The sequence below is a fragment of the Musa acuminata genome, chromosome BXJ2-4 (assembly GCF_036884655.1).
Source record: "Musa acuminata AAA Group cultivar baxijiao chromosome BXJ2-4, Cavendish_Baxijiao_AAA, whole genome shotgun sequence".
Taxonomy (NCBI): domain Eukaryota; kingdom Viridiplantae; phylum Streptophyta; class Magnoliopsida; order Zingiberales; family Musaceae; genus Musa; species Musa acuminata.
The window spans coordinates 29,271,167-29,293,930 of NC_088341.1; the positions used below are offsets into that span (position 1 = coordinate 29,271,167).

General features: G+C 35.5%; 1 protein-coding gene across 7 annotated transcripts; it reads right to left on the minus strand.

Moving 5' to 3' along the window:
* Positions 1–12,414: 12,414 nt before the first annotated feature.
* On the minus strand, positions 12,415–22,357 carry LOC135584368 (probable methyltransferase PMT20). Of its 7 annotated transcripts, none has more exons than XM_065104444.1 (9): positions 22,238–22,357; positions 21,978–22,091; positions 19,799–20,089; positions 18,515–18,663; positions 18,190–18,385; positions 17,568–17,778; positions 15,564–16,236; positions 13,664–13,741; positions 12,415–12,991 (listed from the first exon to the last, which is right to left on the minus strand). In XM_065104444.1, exons 3-9 carry the CDS (start codon positions 20,066–20,068, stop codon positions 12,772–12,774), a joined length of 1,797 nt encoding a protein of 598 aa, XP_064960516.1. In that variant the 5' UTR covers positions 20,069–20,089; positions 21,978–22,091; positions 22,238–22,357; the 3' UTR covers positions 12,415–12,771. The 7 variants fall into 7 exon arrangements, with proteins under 7 accessions (XP_064960516.1, XP_064960513.1, XP_064960515.1 ...); XM_065104441.1 differs by having other exon boundaries at positions 19,799–20,092; XM_065104443.1 differs by lacking the exon at positions 22,238–22,357 and adding an exon at positions 21,556–21,737 and having other exon boundaries at positions 21,978–22,222.
* Positions 22,358–22,764: the final 407 nt, after the last annotated feature.

A 22,764-nucleotide genomic window follows, 5' to 3' on the forward strand; every position in this document is an offset into this window, starting at 1 on the left:
GGGGGAGAAATATATGAATTGGTTTGATGCTATAAACACCGATGCTATGATTTTGCCATGCCTACATCATCAAGAGATATATGAACAGATGCCATATATAGAATATGCTATAAACACTTATGCTAATGATATCAAAATCTTACTTCACAACTTTACATGTTGATATCTTACAATATGATGAATTGCTTCGATTATCATCATTCAAAATTATTATGTAAGAATGAATGTCAAGCCTTGACATCAACTTCAGAGATGTCACTTGAATTCTTAGAATGACTGATCTCAAGTATGGCATGTAGACAAGGGGAGTTAAGGTTAACTCCATTATCAATTGATTGTCATCATCAAAAAGGGGGAGATTGTTGAATCTCGGATTTTGATGATGAAGTCAATTGTCATTTGTTGTCTAACCTATATGTTGAGATAAGTGTGCAGGATTAACTACGATGAAAGTAAGACATGCAGCAGGAGTTGCGCCGGAGTCATGACAATGATCGCGTTGGGAGTTCGAGAGCTCGACGGAAGTTAGGACAGTCGTCGGAGGTTCTGCGGGAACAAATCCGAGAAGTCCATAAGCTTGCCAAAGAAGCTCGTCGGAACTCGCCAGGTGGATCGTCACAAGTCCAGGAGTTTGCCGGAAGTCCGCAGGAGAATCACCGAGGGTTCATCGGATGATCGACGGAAGTTCGTCGGAAACTCGCCGGAAGAAGCGATTGACGCACCGGAGCAAGCTGCAGAAATTGTCTTAGGATTTATCGTAGTTAGCACAATGATTAAGTTGGTAATGGGAGGTGATCCCATTGGCTTAATCTTGGGGCAATTGGGCCCCTGAAAGAGCCAATTTGGGCCGAATGGATCTACCTATTCGGACCCTGATTACTGTGGGAGGTACAACCGCCCAAGCCAGGAGGTAGCACCGCCTAGGCTAAGTCTCCTAGGGATACTGGGCGGTGCAACCGCCCCAACCAGGAGGTGCAACCGCTTGGGCTCAGTCTCCAAGCGAGACTGGGCGGTGCAACCTCTCCTGACAGGAGGTAGCACCGCTTGAGCTCGGTCTTCGAGCTCTGGCAGGCGGTGCAACCGCTCCAGTCAGGAGGTGTAACCGCTTGAGCTCGGTCTTCGAGCTCTGGCAGAGAGGTGCAACCGCCCCTGACAGAGGTGGCACCGCCCAGAGGCTCAGTCTTCGAGCTCTGCCAGGCGGTGCAACCGCCCCAGTCAGGAGGTGCAACCGCCTGATCCCGGAATTCCGAGAATTGACAGTTTTGAGCTCCAAATTTGAACTGGGTTGGGGCCTATAAATACCCCACCCATTCAGCACTAAAAGGGAGTAACTAACACTCGAAATCTTGACATCTTTCTGTGATTCTTAGAGCTCAAAATTGTTGTAAAGGCCAAAAGTTCTCCTCCCTCTGTTCTTCAAGTTTTGAGTTGTAAAGAGAGGAGAGAAAGTTTCTGTAAGGGTTGTCTCCTAAGCCCGTCAAAAGGAGTGAAACTGTAAAAGGGTGGTTGGCCTTCGCCTATTGAAGGAAGGCCTCTAGTTGACGTCGGTGACCTCGCCGGTGGAGGAAGCCAAAAGTGGAGTAGGTCAAGATTGACCGAACCACTCTAAATCTCGGTTTGCATTTACTTTGAGCATATTATCTTTACTGCAAACCTCCTCTGAAGCTTACTGCCTTCTGCGCTTTTACGATCGGGTTTCAAGCCTTTTTCTTTCCGAATCAGCGTTTAGACGTAAATCTGCCTTTTTCGTACGATCATCATATTTCAGATTGCGTTTATGTTTTGAGCTTTACCATAACTACAAACTGCCTGCATACTCTTGCTTAAACTGCATCTTGCCTAATCAAGTGATTTACGAATCAGCATTTAGACGTAAATCAGTTTCTTCGTACGAACGTCGGATTTCAGTTTACGCCTATATTCTGGTTTTCATCATAGCTGCAAACTGTCTAGATTAACTTTAATATCATCTTGCTTAGAATTGGATTTTACACAGAAATCATTTTTTCGAACGCTGTTTCGTTTTAATTGCAGAAAGTTTACCGCTGCACTAATTCACCCCCCCTCTTAGTGCTCTCGATTCTAACAAGAAGCACAATATAATACCTTAAAAATGAAAGCTCAAAACACATGATTAAAAATCCTAACTCACTAGTCAGGATTAAGGATATATCACATTTAGTGAAGATACCCAAGGAAAATATATTAGTATCTATAATGCATCCAACCTTATTATATAGCATTAAATACTTAAAAATGTAAGAACTAACTATATTATATAGAGATTTGCCTCTAAGTACAAATTATTAAAAAACAATTGATAGTATATCACTAAGCTTGTTAGTTCATTGTACGTAGCTTTGTTAAAGACAACATAAATAATTAAATTAGGACATAAACACATCTTGTAGGTGATATGTTTGATCCACTAAATGAAAAGATTCACTAGTAAAATGAAAAAAAATTAAAATTAAAAGATTTTTAAATTTCATCATAGATGAAGTTGATAATATTTAATATGTAAAAGAGATTATTCATATATTTGATATATTTAATTTCATGGTATAAGAGACATTCTGATGATGAAATAAGTGACAATTATACGTGGAGAAGCTGTCACTCAATGTCAATGATTTAGGGAAATATAGTGTTTAACATACCATTATGGTTATTTTATACTTTGTTCCCCAATTTTCTTTTGGCTAATGATGAAAGCAGAAAGTATTCTGATGATGATTTAAATCCTTCATGTCTTACTTCAATTTTCTTGATGTCTTGAGTTGACTATTTTGGTTTTATTCATAGCATGTAATTGTTGAGTCTTTTGATCTATTTCATGAGTATTTTAGAAAGTAAATATCATATTTGGAAACTCATTAAAATAACTTATATTAAAGTATTTTAATGATCTTAATATGGATGACCTACTACTTCATATCTTACTTGAGTTGACTACTTCAACTTTCTTTCTTGATTTATTGAATCTTTTGGCTTACTTAATGAATATTTTATAAAATCATTGTCATTTTTGGAAACTCATGAAAATGACTTCTTACATGATGAAATAAAAGTTGAACATTTTGGTTCATGTGTGTGCCCCTCCTATTACTAGTGATAGAGGGGAACATATAATTTACAAATTCTGTTTGTATTTATGACTTATGTTAGATTTTATGACTTATTTTACTTGTGACTTCTTGATTTTCATAACTTGTAATTTATATTCCTCTTCAATTCATGGTGCTCATGACCTATGATCTATCGTATATCTCTCTTATGTCATTTTGATATTCATAACTTGTACTTGTTATGACTTCTTTGTCTCTATAATTTGAATTTATTTTTGGTGACTTAATCTTGAGATTCTTTATTTACCATGATATCAAAGCTATTTTCATCTTTACACAATTAGATTATTGATGTACTCTTTGTATTTGCTAATGATAAAGGGAGAGAAGATATGACTAAATACAATGATGAACAAATAATATGATATTTAAAATATTAGGATGTTTGCAAAATTATATTTAAGTTATATTTCACTTGATAATATCTTTTACTTGATACAATTTAATACTAATGTCATTAGATTAAATTTTTTATTTTTTTAAAAAGATATGTATCTTATACTTGTGACATATAAATAGGTAAAGCCTTTTAAACCCTTCATCAATTGGTTGTCATTATCAAAAAGGAAAAGATTATTGTCTTAAATTTTGATGATAAAATTAATTGATAAATTTGATAAACTAATATTAAAGAATATGGTGTAAGAAATTTTAATGAAGCCAACTTGTGTTTCTAAATCATTATAATAGAAACACAATAAAAACTGATGCGAAAATTAAATAGCGTACCTCCAGCCATTGTCACCAAGAATTTCTACAGAGGTTTCTTCTTGAACTTTGGTTCTTCTCGGCTCAGAACTCTCGCTTTAGATGGTGTAGGAAAGCCTTTCGCTTCAAAGAGATGATTGAGCCAAGGGACCAAAATCCTCATGTATATATAGATGTTCTCCCATCAAGAACATTTATCATCACCAACTTATAACGTTCAAGAATTAATTCAAATTTGTAACGTTTGGACCATAATGAAGAACTTAATGATATTAAATATTTAATTTAATAATAACGATTTCATGCATAAAGAATAAGAAACTGAAATCATTTAAACCATAATAAATGAAGAAATTCATGATAATGAATTATGAATCTTAATAAGAACGGTTACGTTATTATTAAATAAGATATTTAATAATAACCGTTACATTCTCCCACTTGGTCCATACGTTTATCTTAATAATTTGAATTAATCTTTCTCGAACAACTTTCTTAAGAAATAAATACATGAATCATAGCGATAAGTCCTCTAAGAGCGAGTATTATCATCCATGTATCACGATGTATTTAGTTTCTTAATCTTAATGTGGTAATATTACTTTATGAATAAACCTTATGTTTATTCTTGGTCCAACAACAATATATTTTCTCAAAATAATGTGCACATAAATGAGAAAATTTCACAATATATAAGAGTTTCAATATCATTACAAAGTGGAACTAAGTCCCATTTTCTTTACATGATCCTTGAATTTTAGAGGTGACATGCCTTTAGTCAAAGGATCAGCAATCATCAATTCAGTGCTAATGTGCTCAATGACCACTTTCTTTTCTTTTACACGTTCTCTTATGGCTAAATACCTAATGTCGATGTGTTTACTTCGACTTCCACTTTTATTGTTTTTAGTCATAAAGACAGCAGCTGAATTGTCACAGAAAATTCTTAATGGCCTAGAAATAGAATCCATGATTCTAAGCCCAGAAATGAAACTCTTAAGCCATACACCATGTGAAGTAGCCTCAAAGCAGGAGACAAACTCAGCTTCCATGGTAGAAGTAGTAGTCAAGGTCTGCTTAGCGCTTCTCTAAGAAATAGCTCCACCGGCCATCATAAAAATATATCCTGATGTTGATTTACGAGAATCAACACAACCGGCGAAGTCTGAATCTGAGTAACCAATCACATCCAGATTGTCTGTATGTCTATACATAAGCATGTAATTTTTGGTTCCTTGTAGATATCTCATCACTTTCTTTGCAGCTCTCCAGTGGTCCATACCTGGATTACTCTGATATCGACCTAGCATCCCCACAATAAATGCAATATCAAGTCTAGTGCAGACCTGAGCATACATAAGACTTCCTACGACAGAAGCATATGGGATGTTTTTCATTGATTCCCTTTCAAAATTGTTCTTTGGGCATTGGTTCAAATTGAACCTATCACCTTTCACAATGTGAGCAACACTTGGTGAACAATCCTTCATCCGAAATCTTTCTAAAAGTTTATCAATATAGGTTTCTTGTGAAAGACCTAAAATACCTCGAGTTCTATCTCTATAGATCTTAATGCCAATGACATAAGATGCTTTACCCATATCCTTCATGTCAAAATTTTTAGAAAGAAATTGTTTCACCTCATGCAGCAAATCCTTATCATTGGTTGCAAGCAAAATATCATCTACGTATAAAATAAGGAAACATATTTTACTCCCACTAACCTTCTGGTATATGCATTGATCCATGAGATTTTCAACAAATCCGAATGAAGAAATCACTTCATGAAATTTAAAATACCATTGGTGGGAGGCTTGTTTTAAGCCGTATATAGACTTCCTAAGCTTGCAAACCAAGTGCTCACCAACACTAGAGGAGAAACCTTCAGGTTGTTTCATATAAACCTCTTCCTCTAGATCTCCATTAAGAAATGCTGTTTTCACATCCATTTGTTGCAACTCAAGGTCAAAATGAGCAACTAATGCTAAAATAATACGCAGAGAATCTTTCTTAGATACAGGAGAAAATGTCTCCGTATAATCGATTCCCTCTTTTTGAGTAAATCCCTTTGCAACAAGTCTTGCCTTGTATCTCTCAATATTGCCTAATGAATCTTTCTTAGTTTTAAAGACCCATTTGTAACCAATGGCCTTTGCTTCATTAGGCAACTCTACAAGATCCCAAACTCCATTGCTCATCATGGAATTCATCTTTTCTTTCATGGCATCATACCATAAATTTGATTTTTTGCAACTCATGGCTTGTGAAAATGTTTCAGGATCATTTTTGGCTCCAATATTATAGTCAGATTCTTGTAGATATACAACATAATCACCAGGAATTGCTGATATTTTATTTCTAGTAGATCTTCTTAATGTTGTACCAATGGTTCCTTGAGGAACTTGTGGTTCAACTAGTTGTTCAGGAGCTTGTTGTAATTCCTGAACTGCTTGATCTATTAGAATACTATCAACAACTTGTGGGATTTCAATGATTGGTTGTTCAGCACTAGTTTGTACTTGAGGAGTGCTATGAACTATAACCAATCTATCATTTGATATGGAAGGTTGAGATTCTATATGATCATGTGCGTAAACTATGTTCCTGAAATGATCGCTCCCACTAATCACATCATCCTCAAGAAATTTAGCGTTTCTTGATTCCACAATCCTAGTTGTGTGAGATGGACAATAGAACCTATAACCTTTGGACTTTTCGGCATATCCAATGAAATACCCACTAACAGTCCTCGGGTCCAGTTTCTTCTCTTGTGGATTATATATCCTGACTTCAGACGGACATCCCCAAACGCGCATATGTCGCAAACTCGATTTCCAACCTTTCCATAGTTCAAATGGTGTCTTTTGGACAGCCTTTGTTGGAACTCGGTTTAATATATACACAGCCGTTCTTATTGCTTCAGTCCACAAGAACTTAGGAAGATTGGAGTTGCTAAGCATACTCCGCACCATGTCCAATAATGTTCGGTTTCTTCTTTCTGCAACACCATTCTGGTCTGGAGAACCAGGCATAGTGTATTGGGCAATAATCCCATTTCTTGAAGAAACTTAGCAAAATGACCAGGTGCTTGTCCATTTTCAGTATATCTACCATAATATTCTCCACCCCTATCTGATCTCACAATTTTAATTTGCTTACCACATTGGTTCTCAACTTCAGCCTTAAAGACTTTGAAGGCATCCAATGCTTCATTTTTATTATGAAGCAAATATATATACATATATCGTGAGTAATCATCTATAAAGGAGATGAAGTATTTCTGACCATGTATGTCCATGTCTGGACAACATATATCAGTATGAATTATTTCTAATAAGTCTGAACTCCTATTAGCACCCCTTTTGGACTTATTGGTCTGCTTTCTCTTAATACAGTCCACACAAGTCTTAAAATTAGTAAAATCAAGAGTACTAAGTACCCCATCTTTAACTAATCTTTTAATTCTCTCTATGGAGATATGTCCTAATCTCCGATGCCATAATATAGAGGAGTCCTCATTAATATTACACCTCTTAATGCCAGCGTGAACATGCATTGAACCTTGAGTATTATCATTTTGTAATAAAATACGGTAAAGACCGTCAGACAAAATATCATTCCCAACACAATCAGATTTATATAATAAACGAAATGATGTGTCTTTAAAATTAAAGGAATATCCAAATGGTACGAGTCTCGAAACAGAAATTAAGTTTCATGAGAAACTTGGTACATAAAAGGTTCTTTCCAATTTTAAAACAAAACCACTACTTAAAGTTAAAATGCATGTTCCAATTGCTTCCACATGTGAGCCCATCTTATTTCCTGATAAGATGCTTTGCTCACTTCCCACTGGCTTCCTTAGGTTTTGTATACCCTGCAAAGAGTTTGCAATATGGATTGTTGATCCAGAGTCAATCCACCAAGTGTTAATATTAACATTGACCATATTAGATTCATAACATACATATGAGGTTGGTTTACCTTTCTTTTCAAGCCATTGTTAGAATTTCATACATTCCTTCTTCATGTGTCCCTTTCTTTTACAAAAGAAACACCTTGCTTCTTTTTTGATATCAGCTTGGGGTGGTATTTTACCTTTTCCCTGCTGATAAGCTTTTTGATTGGCTTGATGTTTGTCAGTTTTGTTCTTCCCTCAAGTGGTTACCATCAATGCACTCTCACCCAATTCCATTACTAGCCTCTCTTCTTCTTGAACACACATGGTCATTAATTCATTAATTGACCATTTGTCCTTATGTGTATTGTATGAAATTTTAAAAGGGTTATATTGAGGTGGAAGGGTGTTCAGAATATAGTGCACCAGGAAGGATTCTGACATATTAACCTCAAGTTTCTTAAGTTGAGTCGTAATATCTCGCATTTGCATTATGTGCTCACGCACACCCTTTATGTTGGTGAGTCTAAGGGATGAGAATTTCATTATAAGGGTGCTTGCTAGTGCCTTATCCGAAGTGATGAATTGTTCATCGATAGCCTTTAGCAAGTCTCGGACATTTTCATGCTGGTTAACAGAACTACGTATGCCAACAGTTATCTTAGTTTTGATAAACATCACGCTGAGCCGATTGGATCGCTCCCATCGCTCATATAACGCGATCTCAGTTAGAGTGCTGGTATCAGTGACTATAGGTGGTTCGTCTTTTCTAATAGCATAATCAATATCCATCCACCCTAAATGGAGGAGAACCCTCTCCTTCCATATCTTATAGTTATCACCACTAAGTTCGGGAATATCACATCGAATGTCAGAGAAATTAACAGTTCGAAAAACTGCATAAAAACAAACATGCTTATGTCAAAATTTGAAGCTTAATAGACTAAATTACATGTTTTACCAATGTGAAACATGCCAAAAATATGAATCTCATGACATAAAAATTGCCTGTGGGCTAAATTCTTAATTCAAATAGATTCATATGGTCTTTATGATAAAACTATCAAATTATATTCCAAATCATAATCCCTGTGGGTAAATTATGAAAATAATCTGATATTTTATCCTGATTAATTATATTAAATATAATAAAAGATCCTGTGGGATAACAATTATTATACGAAATATAATCAATCACAATATGATGTCTAATTACTTATGTGATCCTTATTTTAACTTTATATATAATTTTAATTAATTAAGGATGCTGTGGCTAATTCTTAATTAATTAAGATTATATGGATCACTAGACATTTTAAACATAAAAAATTTGCTCATAAACATAATTTAATATAACTAAATATGCATACATAATATGAGCATTTTACAGACTAAAAATGTTGAAAATGATATTTCCTCATGATTTTCAACAAAATATATCAACAAGTTTCCAAGAAAAAACCAAAATCAAATCATTTTTATGGCATAAAAATGAAAACTTTTTCATATCAAGGCAGAGGTCATTCGGCTCTGATACCAAATGTAAGAAATTTTAATGAAGCCAACTTGTGTTTCTAAATCATTATAATAGAAACACAATAAAAACTGATGCGGAAATTAAATAGCGTACCTCCAGCCATTGTCGCCAAGAATTTCTACAGAGGTTTCTTCTTGAACTTTGGTTCTTCTCGGCTCAGAACTCTCGCTTTAGATGGTGTAGGAAAGCCTTTCGCTTCAAAGAGATGATTGAGCCAAGGGACCAAAATCCTCATGTATATATAGATGTTCTCCCATCAAGAACATTTATCATCACCAACTCATAACGTTCAAGAATTAATTCAAATTTATAACGTTTGGACCATAATGAAGAACTTAATGATATTAAATATTTAATTTAATAATAACGGTTTCATGCATAAAGAATAAGAAACTGAAATCATTTAAACCATAATAAATGAAGAAATTCATGATAATGAATTATGAATCTTAATAAGAACGGTTACGTTATTATTAAATAAGATATTTAATAATAACCGTTACATATGGAACATACTTCAACCATGGACTAGGACAACCAAGGGGTAAATGTCAAGCTAGAGAGTTGAATGTTATATCGAAAGATTATCGTATTGAAGATTGAACTTCTTGATAGAGGTTTGGGTTTTATGTCGGAGGATTAGATATCATGCTAAAAAATCAAATGTTATAATAAAGTCATGTTAAAGGATTGGGTGATGTGTCGGAGGGTACAATGACATACAAGAGGTTCAAATAAAAAGGCAGAAGATTAGATGGCATATAAGAAGAGTTGATAACATGTGAAATATTTTGACAAAGTGCTAAAAAAAAAGTTTGCTAATTTGAAGCCTTATTTGAAGATGATTTTGAGTTACAATTGGGCTTTAATTAAGTTAAATTTATCCTATGTTAGATTAAGATCAAAGTGGACTAAATTCGGATTGGATTTGGGTTAAGCCAAATGAGTGTATGGGAGGTGGTACTACAAAGAGGTGTGTGGGTACTACCCAAAGGTAGTAGTATCATCTAGTCTAGGTGGTGATATTGCCCAGGACAACAAATGACCTAACCGATATTGTTTTAGTGTGTCGACGATAGTACCACTAGTACCCTTGATTTGGGATATTTTTTCATGAGTTGTTCCATATTTTGAGGTTCTTTGGATACTAAAATAATTCTTAATCTTTAAAGTGTTGAAATCCTCTCTTGAAGCCTCATTGGGTTTCACCTTCTTGAATTTTTAGTTGAGTTACTAAGTTTAAAAGGAGAGATTCTTAAGAGTGATTAAGTGTCAAGGTTTTCTCCTAAGCCTTAGAAGAGAGAAGATTGTAAAGGATCATTGATCTTCATCCGTTGGAAGTAAAATCGATAGTAAAAGCCAGTGACTTTGAGAAATGATAAATCAAGAGTGGACGTAAGTCGAGATAACAGAACATGTCTATTTCTTGGTTGAATTAGATTTCAATACTTATCTCTTTTTTTATTTTTATCAAAATTGAATGTTCTAAAAGTTTACAATAACACTCTCTCTTAGTGTCATATCAATCCTAACAAGTCCCACCCTTAATTGTTTGAGCCTTGATAGTAACAAGACTAGAGGATTTGATAAAGGGTCATTTGATGTCATTGGACTCAAGTCCGCAGGGTTCAATCGAGATGATCTAATAAAATTTTCTTGAGGCATCTTGGTCGACTCTCATTTTAGTATCTATCAAGTCAAATTTTGTTTGTCCAAGATGGAAGCTAATTTAGATTCAATCTGATTTTTTTTCTCAAGGTGACCTCAAGTTAAATTTCATTGATCCTATTCTTGTGAAACTATGTCGGGCACTCTCTATAGTAGACTAATCTTATAGGTTTGATGTATTCCAAGTTCAAGATTGTCTCTTGGGATGTAGCTAAGGGACCGGGTTATTGGAGTCATTACCTTCCAACGGCATGCTCGCTTATGGGAATGTATTGCACAACTCTCAAGTATAATTGTCGTTGACCTGCATTAAGTCTAGGATGATGTAGTGCTTGGACACATGGTGAACTTTGGTTGATGGAGAGTGATTGGTTGGTGGGACAAGATGGGTCCATTAACTATTAGTGTGTTGATCATAAGGCACCAAAGTGTTAGCTATATAGCACTGTGGTACTAAAGTATCAATCGGATAGTATCGAGAGGTTGGCCTCTCGTGACAATGAGGTATCAACTAAGTGGTGTTGAGGGGTCGATCACTCAAAGCTAAGGTGACAACCATATGATGCTGAAATATCGATCATATTGCACTAAGGCGTTGATCATATGACACTTATTGATCACAAAATATTAACGTGTGTTCAGATCATATCATACTTATCAATACTTATGCCAAATCCATATACAATCATATATATCTTGCACAAAGATGAACTCCAGCCATTAAGAGATACTTGCTTATTAGTACACATTTTTTAAAAATACGGCCTAAGCTAGAAGGAACATGCCAAGAGCTTTAGATGATATATTGCTTGCGAGACTTGCTGGGTGGAGGCTGAACAGTATGAAGAATTTTGGCATTAGACTAATTTGTTCTTAATTGTTTAACATATTAACTTCACATGATTTTAGCAACGTTTTGGGGACTATATTTCAGATCTATGAGTCTCGCTGGGTGGAGGCTAAACAGTATGAAGAATTTTGGCATTAGACTAATTTGTTCTTAATTGTTTAACATATTAACTTCACTTGATTTTATCAACGCTTTCGGGACTATATTTCAGATCTATGATATGGCTTGTTGTAGATGCTTAGGTACTTGAATTCATTTGCTGTAGTACTACCATGCACTTGAGACTAAGCAATCAAGCTTGTGCAATCATGGCAGTTGGGACCATCGATTATGGATGGGTATATGCCACTTGGATTCTGGGGAATGCCACTGATTTAGTAATAAATATAATGTAATATGTTCATTAAATAAATTACACGATGCAAAAATCATGCATTTCATAATGTCAATATAATATCTGAGACAAAGGCTGGTGATGTACATTTTTCAGAATCTAATATGTTTACTTGTCAAAACCTTGACCAAGCAGATACACAATAAACATAATGGACAACCATAAAAAGGAACTGGATAAACTTTGAATTTCAGAAAAACTGAAGTGAATATATTAGTGATACTCACAACCTTAAAAGTCGTCTCAAAATAATTTATATCGAAGGTTTGAAAGCTCAAACTCCAGTCTGGAAGCAAAGTTCTGGTTCAGGCTGCCTATACAAAACAGTTTGACCATGCACCTGAACTCACTCATCAAGGAATCACGTTTATGCTACAAGTAGTTATTTGAAGAGGATATGACATATTTAAACTAGTGAAAACTACTATCCTGGTCATCTCTTCTGGGGTCATGAACTAAAACCTCAGCTATTCACTGGTGAAATCTGGCACCACCTTTGATCAGAGGGTTCGGGAAAAGCTGATGCCAATTCATCATCAGACTGAACAATTTGCTACAGGAAACCTGATGACTTCAGAGCTTCACAAATCATTCCCGACTGTGGTTGGCATGCCAAAGCTTCTTCTGACAAACCAAGAGTTTCTCCTTTGACACGATGTATTCTGTGCCTTGTTTCTCACAATCCCATCTCATTCCTTTGGCTATGGTTGCTATAGCATCGATGAAATAGTATGATTCACGGATTATCGCATACCCATTTGGACGTAGGATACGGTCCATCTCAAGGAGCACATATTTCATTTCACATCTGCCAAATTGACAGCAAAAATCCATGCCATGTTATTGTGTTTGAAGTATTCTATTTAGCAATATCTCTGGGTTCACTTAAGAATAAATGTACAGCAGCACATGATACTTGTTTTACAACTGCACCTAAGGCAACAGACAGCACAGATAGCAACCATAATGGGAAACAGGCAGAAAGAACAGTGCAATTTAACTGTTCAATCATATATAGGCCTTCTCAGATAATATAAATATAAAAATAATTGACTTCCATTTCCACATATTTCAAAAACCAGAAAAATCCAAATGTAAAACATAATGTATTTTAATGTAGAGACTAAACATTCAAGAACAATTTGTCATTATTAGATTAGCTTTCATCAGACTGTGGCGGGATTTGTATTAAATAAAGCCACATTTTGAAGTCTAACTTCATCAAGATTTCTTAATGTCAGGAGAAAGGCCAATTCTCTTAAATCAACAGATTCTCAATTCAAGATGATGATACACTAAGTTGTGAATTATTCTCCATTATGACTATAGTCAAATAAAGTTTTTGCCAAGTTATGTCTCCTTTTTGTTTTGCAGGGGAGCTATATATCATCTTTAAAACACTGATATAAAGGTTTTGTAAGAAAATCATTCAGTTTTTGAAGCTTAAAGTGAGATAAACAATGGGTATTAAAAATTTCACCTGTGACTTTCAGCAGTAAATAGGCCATCCAGATGCAACAGGTCATATGTACGAGGATACGTTGAGAATGGCTCACACCTAAAATGAGTTGGAACAGAGAGAAATTATGTTTTCAAAATGCACATTATTCAATAATAAAGATTCTACTGTAGTGATACTCATGGAACCTTTCATATATAAAGATAACAACTTTATAAGAATCTGAGGTGAGTCCAACCTATGTCAAATGCACATCCAAGATGAAAAATTCAAATTACTTACATCTGGCAGTGTTATATGTGGTTTCTTTGTAACATAGGGCACATTTGGACATAGTTGTTGCAAGTAATTGCAAAAAGAAATTTGTCACTTCAACCATGAAAGAGCTACATAAGAGTCAGTCCTTGAAACATATTTAAACATATGCATTTTAGGCAGCAAAAAGCACAATCAGTGATAGATTTTGCATTGGCACACAGAAAGATATAAGCATAATGCAATGGGTAACTCCACTAGCTATGCATGGCATCATCCTAAATGCCTGAAGTGGTCAGTAAGTTAGCTTCGGCCAACCTTAGAGCAAAGCCACATCCTCATCCACCATTAGTTAAGGCCGATGACCAACGAGGGGAGCTGACTTTTTCTCATGTCGTGGCCCTTCTTGTCAGGGTCTGTACACACTTCTATTAAATTATCCCACTCAAGCAGGATATCACCTTCAGCAAGTACCTTTTTGACATCTGCAAGCTCCCAATGGGAAAAGTCTGCATCGGCAATGATCTAAAATGCAGTCTGAGCTTCTGAAGCTAGCATTCGGCTCCATGGTTGACCACTAACTTCCTACCAATGAGCAGTCCCTAACAATCAATAACAGGAAATTCCCCTGAAGGACGTCAACATTCCCACATACTCTCATATACTACACATCCTGGCACATTCTTTTGTACCTCTCAAATCTATAGGCCACATTTAGGCATTGGAGGGTTCCTATCAAAGATAACTATGATAATCCTTATGTGTCTCCTTTCTCTTTTGCAGGCTCAGCACATGGATTCAGCATTCCGTCAAGTCTTCAAGCTAGTTCATCCCTCAGTTGAGAGAATCCAGAATAAGCTTGTGACTGCCAAATCAGACCGAAAAATCTCCCAGTTCTTCGTAGCAACAAATAACTTTTTTTATTAAAGTAGAATATATTGACTTTAAGAAACGTTAAGTGGGAGTGTAATGCATATAAGTATGTTTCTCTGAAAAGATAGCCAAAAGAGATCCTACAGTTTCAGGACACATTTGAGAGCAGATGAAAAACCGAAACAAAAGAAAAGAGTTCAAACATCAACAAAAAATTAAATGGAAGTTGTTATTTCCAAGAAAGTTACGTACGGCAAAAGCTCTATCACAAAACAAATTTGTCATAGTCCATTTGAATGCAAGAACTCATGCATGTAATGATAGTTTCTAGCATAGAAGATAAGGAAATTGCTAATCTCTAGTATCAAATAAGATAAGGAACAAGTTCTCTTCCAATTTATTCCACTATTACTACATGCTTTCTGACACTGAAAATTTCAAAACCTAGACACTTCATATTCTTGCGACAAATTGAACAAAATTGATGCAGCAAAATTCCACTTTGAGAATACAATTGCCTAGATGGAAGCTAGAAGAAGGTGGGCAAGAACAAAAGTGGTCTTTAAAGTCCAAAAAAATGTAGAAATTCAGAATAATAGTTTATTGATTTCAAAAGCCAGTATGTCTATGATTTCAGCAAAAATTCACTTAACAAAGAACACACCAAGTATATCAATAATCACATACCAATTCTATATGCTCAAGCAAATGAAGCAACCCTTTCATATTAGATTATAAAAGGAATTGAATTACACGTATATCAAACAACAGTAGATATAAACTAGAGAATTACCAGTCATGATAGGTGCCAATTAGTCCCCTATCATAGACCACCCCAAGTGAATTTGGACCATAAGAGGAGACAACATTCATGACCCATAATGGAGAATCAATAAGAGATGTTGCAAACCCTCCGTACAATGTATTCATATCCATAACATTTCGGATTTCATCACTTCCAAGAGCAGGAAGTAATGCTTTGTAGTGTTTCACCCTCACCTTCCATCTACTGTTATCATGCTTGAAACCACCAGAGTTTCCATTGAAAATCATAGAAATACGCTCTGGGCGTACATGCAACCGATTTGGCCATTTTGGTACAGAGTTCAGTCCCAATTTCTTAAACTTTTGGCTTGGAATACTCAGACAAGGTTGCAGTGGAGTATACCATGCTGAATCTGGATCTGAGCTATAATCACATTTAGGTGGGTAAGATGATGAAGTGAGTCTATCGTAGCAGCTACTATCTAGAGACTTCTGCCACACAGCAATGTCATCCATTTTATCGTAGAGTTTGAAGCACATGCTAGTTAGCAACTTCTTCAATTTATCATAGTCTGACTTCTGTTCCTCCACTGTTGTGTTCCACCCACGCCATCTGTGTTCGTAGTTTATAGGTGGTCCTGAGAGCACCCAGAAGCCCCCAGGTCTAAGTATTCGGTGTACTTCCAGTAGGTAAATACCATCTGGGGAAGATAAAAGATAAAACAGTGAATTCAATAGAACATAATAAGTGAAAGACACTACTCGTTAATCTCTGAGGTCGAATGAGCACAAACTTCCATTGTTAAAAATTTCCAAAGCAATGGAAGAACTAATTAAGTGTACCAAAAGGAATTTTACATCCCTCTGTCATAACAAGAAAATATTCAAAGAAAATAAGTAGCCAAAAGATTCCCACATGAGAAGCTTTCAATCTGAATCCAGGACATCGGGCAGGCACTGAGATGGCAAATGACCACAGACCACAAAACATAAGCATTACTTAGAATCTTTAGACTTGGTGCAAGTTGAATCATGCAACTTCAGATAAATATAGGGCAAGTTAAGAAAATATCATAAGCATATCCCCTGAGGAACAGCCTACATCTCCAATTTAGACCCTTCACTCTTGAATAGCTTGTTCAATACTCTGTGCAGATGTCCCAAGAGAGGTGAGCACAACTTTATCCAAAGTTTAGAAGACCACTGGTATCAGTAGGTACAGGTTGGCATTTACCGATTTAACAATTAACCGGGATGGTAGGACCAAATGATTTCACCTGATCCGACCCGATATGGGTTGCACCACCCAATACTTTCTTCATACCAAGGTTACCGGGTGGTAAGGAAACCAGTACCAAGCCGCACCAGGAGATAAGCTTACTGCTCATACTGATATCCTTTTTTTTATTTTTGACAATTGTGACAACTGTCCTTTTTCTCTTTTGTTTTCTCTTGGTTTCTCTCAAACTCTCTTCTCTTTTCCCTCTCTCTTTTACTCACCTCCACTATCTCCTATCCTTTGCCTCTACTTCTCCTCTGCCTTCTACTCCTAATAGAGGTTGTGCCTCCTCCTCTTCTTCCGTCTCTGCCTCAGCCTCTTCTCCTTTCCCTCTGATCTTCTTTCCCTCTTTCTCTTTGGTATGGATGGTAACATCCCATACCAAGGGTCAATATGTCAATCTATACTGGTACAATATGAGTCCAACTATTAACAATATTATTGTGGGACCAAAATCTAAAACTTGACTTTATCAACTTGGTCCTATAGCCGAAAGGCTCAAATATGTAAAAAAAGAGTTAATTCATATATATAAATGATAATCAACAAAAAGTCTAACTATATATGAAAATGAAGCAAATGAACTAAAACATCATACAGATGCATTAACATTGAGAGAAGAAACACAATTACCATTTTTACACATTCCTACGCATCTTATGACTCATTCTTTATAGAATTTTAAAGGGTCTGGTTTACCAAGTAAGAACCAGCATCATAATCATTTTGCAGTTGCGGGAAGAGAAAATTTACCATATTCTGTCCATGGTATAAGACATCTGGAGCAGTGAGCCATATCAAATGAATTGGAAGGGAATGGAAGACGCTGAGTTGAAATGATGCCTAAGATTGCTGGAATGCCACGTTCAAGGGCAAACTGTACTTGAGCCTCATGATTATCTCTAGGTGCAAGAGAAACAGTTAAAATGCCATGATCTAATAAATCACCTCCCCAGCTTGCAACCTATTAGGATAAGCAAACAGCAAAGCTTAACATCTCTGCCACATAAAAGCATATATGTGGAAATATGCAGAATAGTCTCCTGTAAAAACAAATGCACTTGATACTTCATGAGGCATTGCCACAAAAACTTCAAAGGATGAAATTAGCAGTCTTAGCTTGTACAACGAAGGCTACAAAGCAGAGACAGAAACAAAAATAAATACATGACAACCAAGAATTATCATCAAATAATGATCTATTACAGGCACAAAAAAAAAACAGAAAGAGAACATAGTTTGATTGTTTCCTAAAGCCTCACATAAAACTTTTGATTGCTAAAAATGCAAGAATACTCGAAAGCAGAGAATATGCTGCAATCTAAGAAACAGAGAATTTCAAAATGACTTGGATCAGAAGTTGGTCTGTACTCACACCACATCCAGTATCAATGGCAGTTCGGATAGTTCCGTTCTTCATTCCAGGAATCAGCTTTTGCATCAATTTAACATATGAATTAACTCCATTAGGAAACATGGTACCTCCACCTGGAAAGAAGAATTTGTCACCTTCTTTTCTGAGCCAGTGTTGAGTTGATTTCTTATTGCTTATCCAGTCATAGGGAACATTCCTGACAGAGAAAAAAAAGACAGTTTATCTCTGATAGCATAACATATAAGTATTCAAAATCATTCCTGGAAGGTGAATGTATACAGTGTCACGAAATGGGAAAAGAGGAGATGTAAAGATAGAAACATACCTGTACCAACATTGATCTTTGCTTTTTGGCCATCTAATTGGTGGCTTATATCCATCAGGAGGAGGAATCAAGCATTCATTTCTGACAGTGATTTGTGGACAATGGCGTTCCATAAAACTAAGTCTGTAATTTCCATACTTCTTCCATCTCTGAAAGAAAGAAAAGAAACTTTTGATATAGTGCCTCCAGTAAGAATGGTTCACGAAAATTACTCTTTCTTGGTGGATAACAGAAAATAATGAGAAACTAAGAATTGAAGAGTATCATTTCAACAGAACACTGTCAAAGATTTTGTCATTCTTTTCTTTCCAATAGAAAATAATTTCCTTTAAATAAATTTTCCTTTATTTCCATACCAGATATGATTCTATCTTTTTTCTGGAACGCTTGACTTTTTCTCTAAGTTAGGGCCTTAAGTCTCATCTATGGAAATGGGATAAGACAAAAACAAGAAAGAGTACAAGAAATATGCAGCAAGTTTGTAAGCAAGAAGAGAAAAGAAGTGATAAAAGGGTTGGAAAAGAAAGAGCAATATAAGATATGTTACGGATGAAACTCAAAAGATATTTATTAATGATAAGGAGTTTAAGGAAAGATGAAGAAATTATATATATACATTATTTAGTAAACATTCTATAACATAATTAGCTATAAAGACAGATTATAGTGGTAGGTGATTTATTCATAAAATTAGAACAAGCAAGGTAAAAAAAGGTTTATAAAAGATGAAATAGTTAAGAATGTGAAACCTGATAGTATTCTTATTGAGATTTGTAAAAGTTTGGGGAATTAAAGAATAGTTTTGTTGACTAATTTATTTAACAAAATTTTGAGATTTAGAAAGATGTCAAATGGAGGAAGAGCTTTTTTATATTAATTTATAAAAACAAGGGAGGTAACCGAAACTGTTCTAAATTATAGAGGCATTAAAATTATGAGTCACATTATGGAACTGTGAAAGAGTAATTGAATGTAGAATATGATGTAAAACAAATATTTGATAGATCAATTTGGTTTTATGTTTTGAAGATCAACAATAGAGACTATTTATTTATTAAGATAATTAATCAAAAAATATAAAGAGGATAAGAAAGATTTTCATATGTTTTCTATCAATTTAAAAATATGACAAAAAATTGTTTACTAAGTGGTACCAATCTTATAACTCCATCATTGATGCATGGTCATATATACGCCATTTCTACCAGTAATTTGAACTATTATTGCTATTAACAGCCTATTAATTTTATGATAAATTGATCTAGTAATAAGAATCTACAGTACCTTCGGATCTGTGCATGGTGTGTAATCCTGATAGTTCAAACTACACTCTGAGAATTCAACATACTCAATTTTAAGGGGATCTACTGTAGTTTCCTGTTGAGATTGGACAATTGGAGCTTCATCCTGCTTAAAGTATCGATTCTTCTCAGAACAAAAAATGCCCCCAAGATAGAAGGAAAATCCACATAGGATTATGCATCCTAAAGTAAAGGGGACAATCCTAGGATTTATGTCAAGATAAGCTCCTGGCCTGAAATCTCTGTTCTTCATTTTACTTTTTAGATGAAATACCTGCTGAAAAACAAGCAAAATAGCAAAGCAATTTAGAGTGATGTACTAAGAAAGGATGATTTTATAAACCAATTGTGCAACATAAAACAAATTATTAAAATAGAAAATAACCATATCAATGTATGACATAATCAAATTTGGAAATAGAAATATACTCAGTAATTTCTAATAATTACTAGAATGCAAAAAAAAATTCAAAAAACACTACCTAAGCGAGAAGAAAACTTAAAAACTGTTCAAAACTGGATACATGAAATGAATACAATATTTTAAAGTTTACAAATAAACTTTATTTTCTAAAAGGGTTGCCACAATTGTATTTTTTCATTGCTCAACATTTTTCAGCAAATCATGTATAAAGTTGTAAACTTGAATTATCTGATCTCATGTAATTGAGCTCTTCTCTACAATCAAGAACCATTTGTAATCATAATATTTCTGACATGTAATGTGCATCTACGCATAAATATATTTGCATGGTGAAATCAACAATCATCCACAATTCATCGGAACATTTCTTTATATGAACATTTTAGTTTTCTCTTGGTCTAATTAACAACCTTTCTTCACATTTTCCTACTCCCTAAAGTTAAACTTAGGCAGTTTCCAAAATCAACTAAACTAGACTATGCTTGATGAGTTGGGATTCTACAATGTCTTGTGCAGCATATCTATGGCTATTCTTAAAGTAGTATCAGTGCTTGCTTTAGTAGTTTGGGAGTATAAATGAAGTCCCATAATCATCTTCTTCCCTACAATATCTTCCATCATCTGATCATTTGGATTTTTCTTATTGATATCTCATCAATACCTAGCAAACCCATTACTTTGAACAAACATTTTGCTGATCAGAAGTCTTGAGAAGGGAACTATAATACTTCCCAAAAGAAATCTTCAAGAAATCTCAAAGTTCGCTAAAGATCGGTTTGCTACAAGATATGATTCTTAGAGGCAAAAATATTCCAGGTTTAGAAATTTTAAGAGATTAAACTTAACTGCACAAATTATTTTACGAGGCACCAGAACTTGTGATAATAAACAGAAACACTTGCGTCACCATCATCAGAAGTTCAAACTTCAACAAGGACAACTAAAACAATACCAGAACAACCAACATGAACTTCGTTTGATTCTACATAAGCATGTAAGGCCTAACTCATTAAGATCTGATACTTTCCACGATTAACTTCACACTTCACCAAACCTCACCATCTTAAAGTTCAACGGTAAAACACCATTCCGGTGAATCAAAACAATTAAGTTCTGGAGATATTTCTTATCACTAGGTCAAAAATTTAGGAGACCAGTAAGAACAGAGGCAACTGAAAATATCCACATTAAGCAGTTGATATTTTCAGGCTCTCCTCGTACGGATACGGGAATCATCAAATAAAATTGAACCCATCACACATTTTCGCCATGCAAATTCTTGAAATTTAAGAATTAAACAGCAGAAGATACATGACCCTTGGTTAAATCCCCAAAGTCGAGGTAATGATCCAGGAAGCCACAAAGTCAGAACAGAATCACTTGGATCGTAGACGCGTAGGAAAAGAAACTCGATACAAAAGATTTCACAGGATTCAAATAAGGGCAAATCTTGGCGCAGCGACGATCTGCCAATAATTCTTAATTTAGTGATTTGATTCTGCGAATCCAACAAGAGAGGTTTCTGTTAAGTGCACCAGTACAACGAAGAAACGTTAAGTAACACGGAACCAAACAAAATAGAGAACAGAAAAATAAAGTTCAACGAACCGCTTCAAAACAAAGAGAACAACTAAAGATTAAAAGGAAAGAGACGGCAACAGCAAAACCCAATCCAGCCCCCCCCCGCAGGCTGATCACATTTTAATCAGCAGCTAATAACGCAGTTAATGTTGCGTACCTCAAGGAGGAGTGTGCCTTCCTTTTCAAGTTTCGCTGCCCAGCTTAGCGTCTATGCGTTAGGATCGACGAAGAGGAGGATGAGAACTTGAAATAGATGGGACTGCGGCCCTCCCTGTGGTGATGATTTTAGTTGTCACAGATCTATCTCTTAAACTTCCTACGATCCAAAACAAACTAACAACCCAGCAAGAGTTCGAAAGGTAGCAGCATCCTCCGCCTCTTCGGCCACGTTTTGGGGAACAAAAGGCCGGCTTTTACCTGTCCTCGACTGGAAGTGACGAGAGGGGAAAATGCACCGGCGAATCGGACGGTAGGGGACGATCACAGCTGGCCCAGGTAAAGACGACGCCATTTGACGAATAAAGGTGGAGTCCACTCCTCTTATGAGCTTGGAGAGGGTTTGCAGGACTTGGGCGTAGTGTAGCTAATAATAAACAAAAAAGGTGAAAGTGTTTGCACGTGCCTTCCAGCCGAATAAACCAAACCAGATTCGACGGTTCACCGATTTGGTTCGGTTAGTAGCTTAGACCAAACCATGAAAACCCCGTGGTTACTTTTGGCATCAAAGGAAATGATGACTATATGTAAAATTGCACGAATCTTCAAGAATGGACACACGTTGCACATGTTTGGGCAAACGTTTTGCTCGGGTTCTATACATGATCACCCAAATAAGAGACGGGGCCAAAATGTGGTGCTGACGATGAAGATGACAACACTCATATTGTTGCTAATATGTCATGAATGATATAGGTCAGCTCAAAGTATGGGTACACACGCCAACT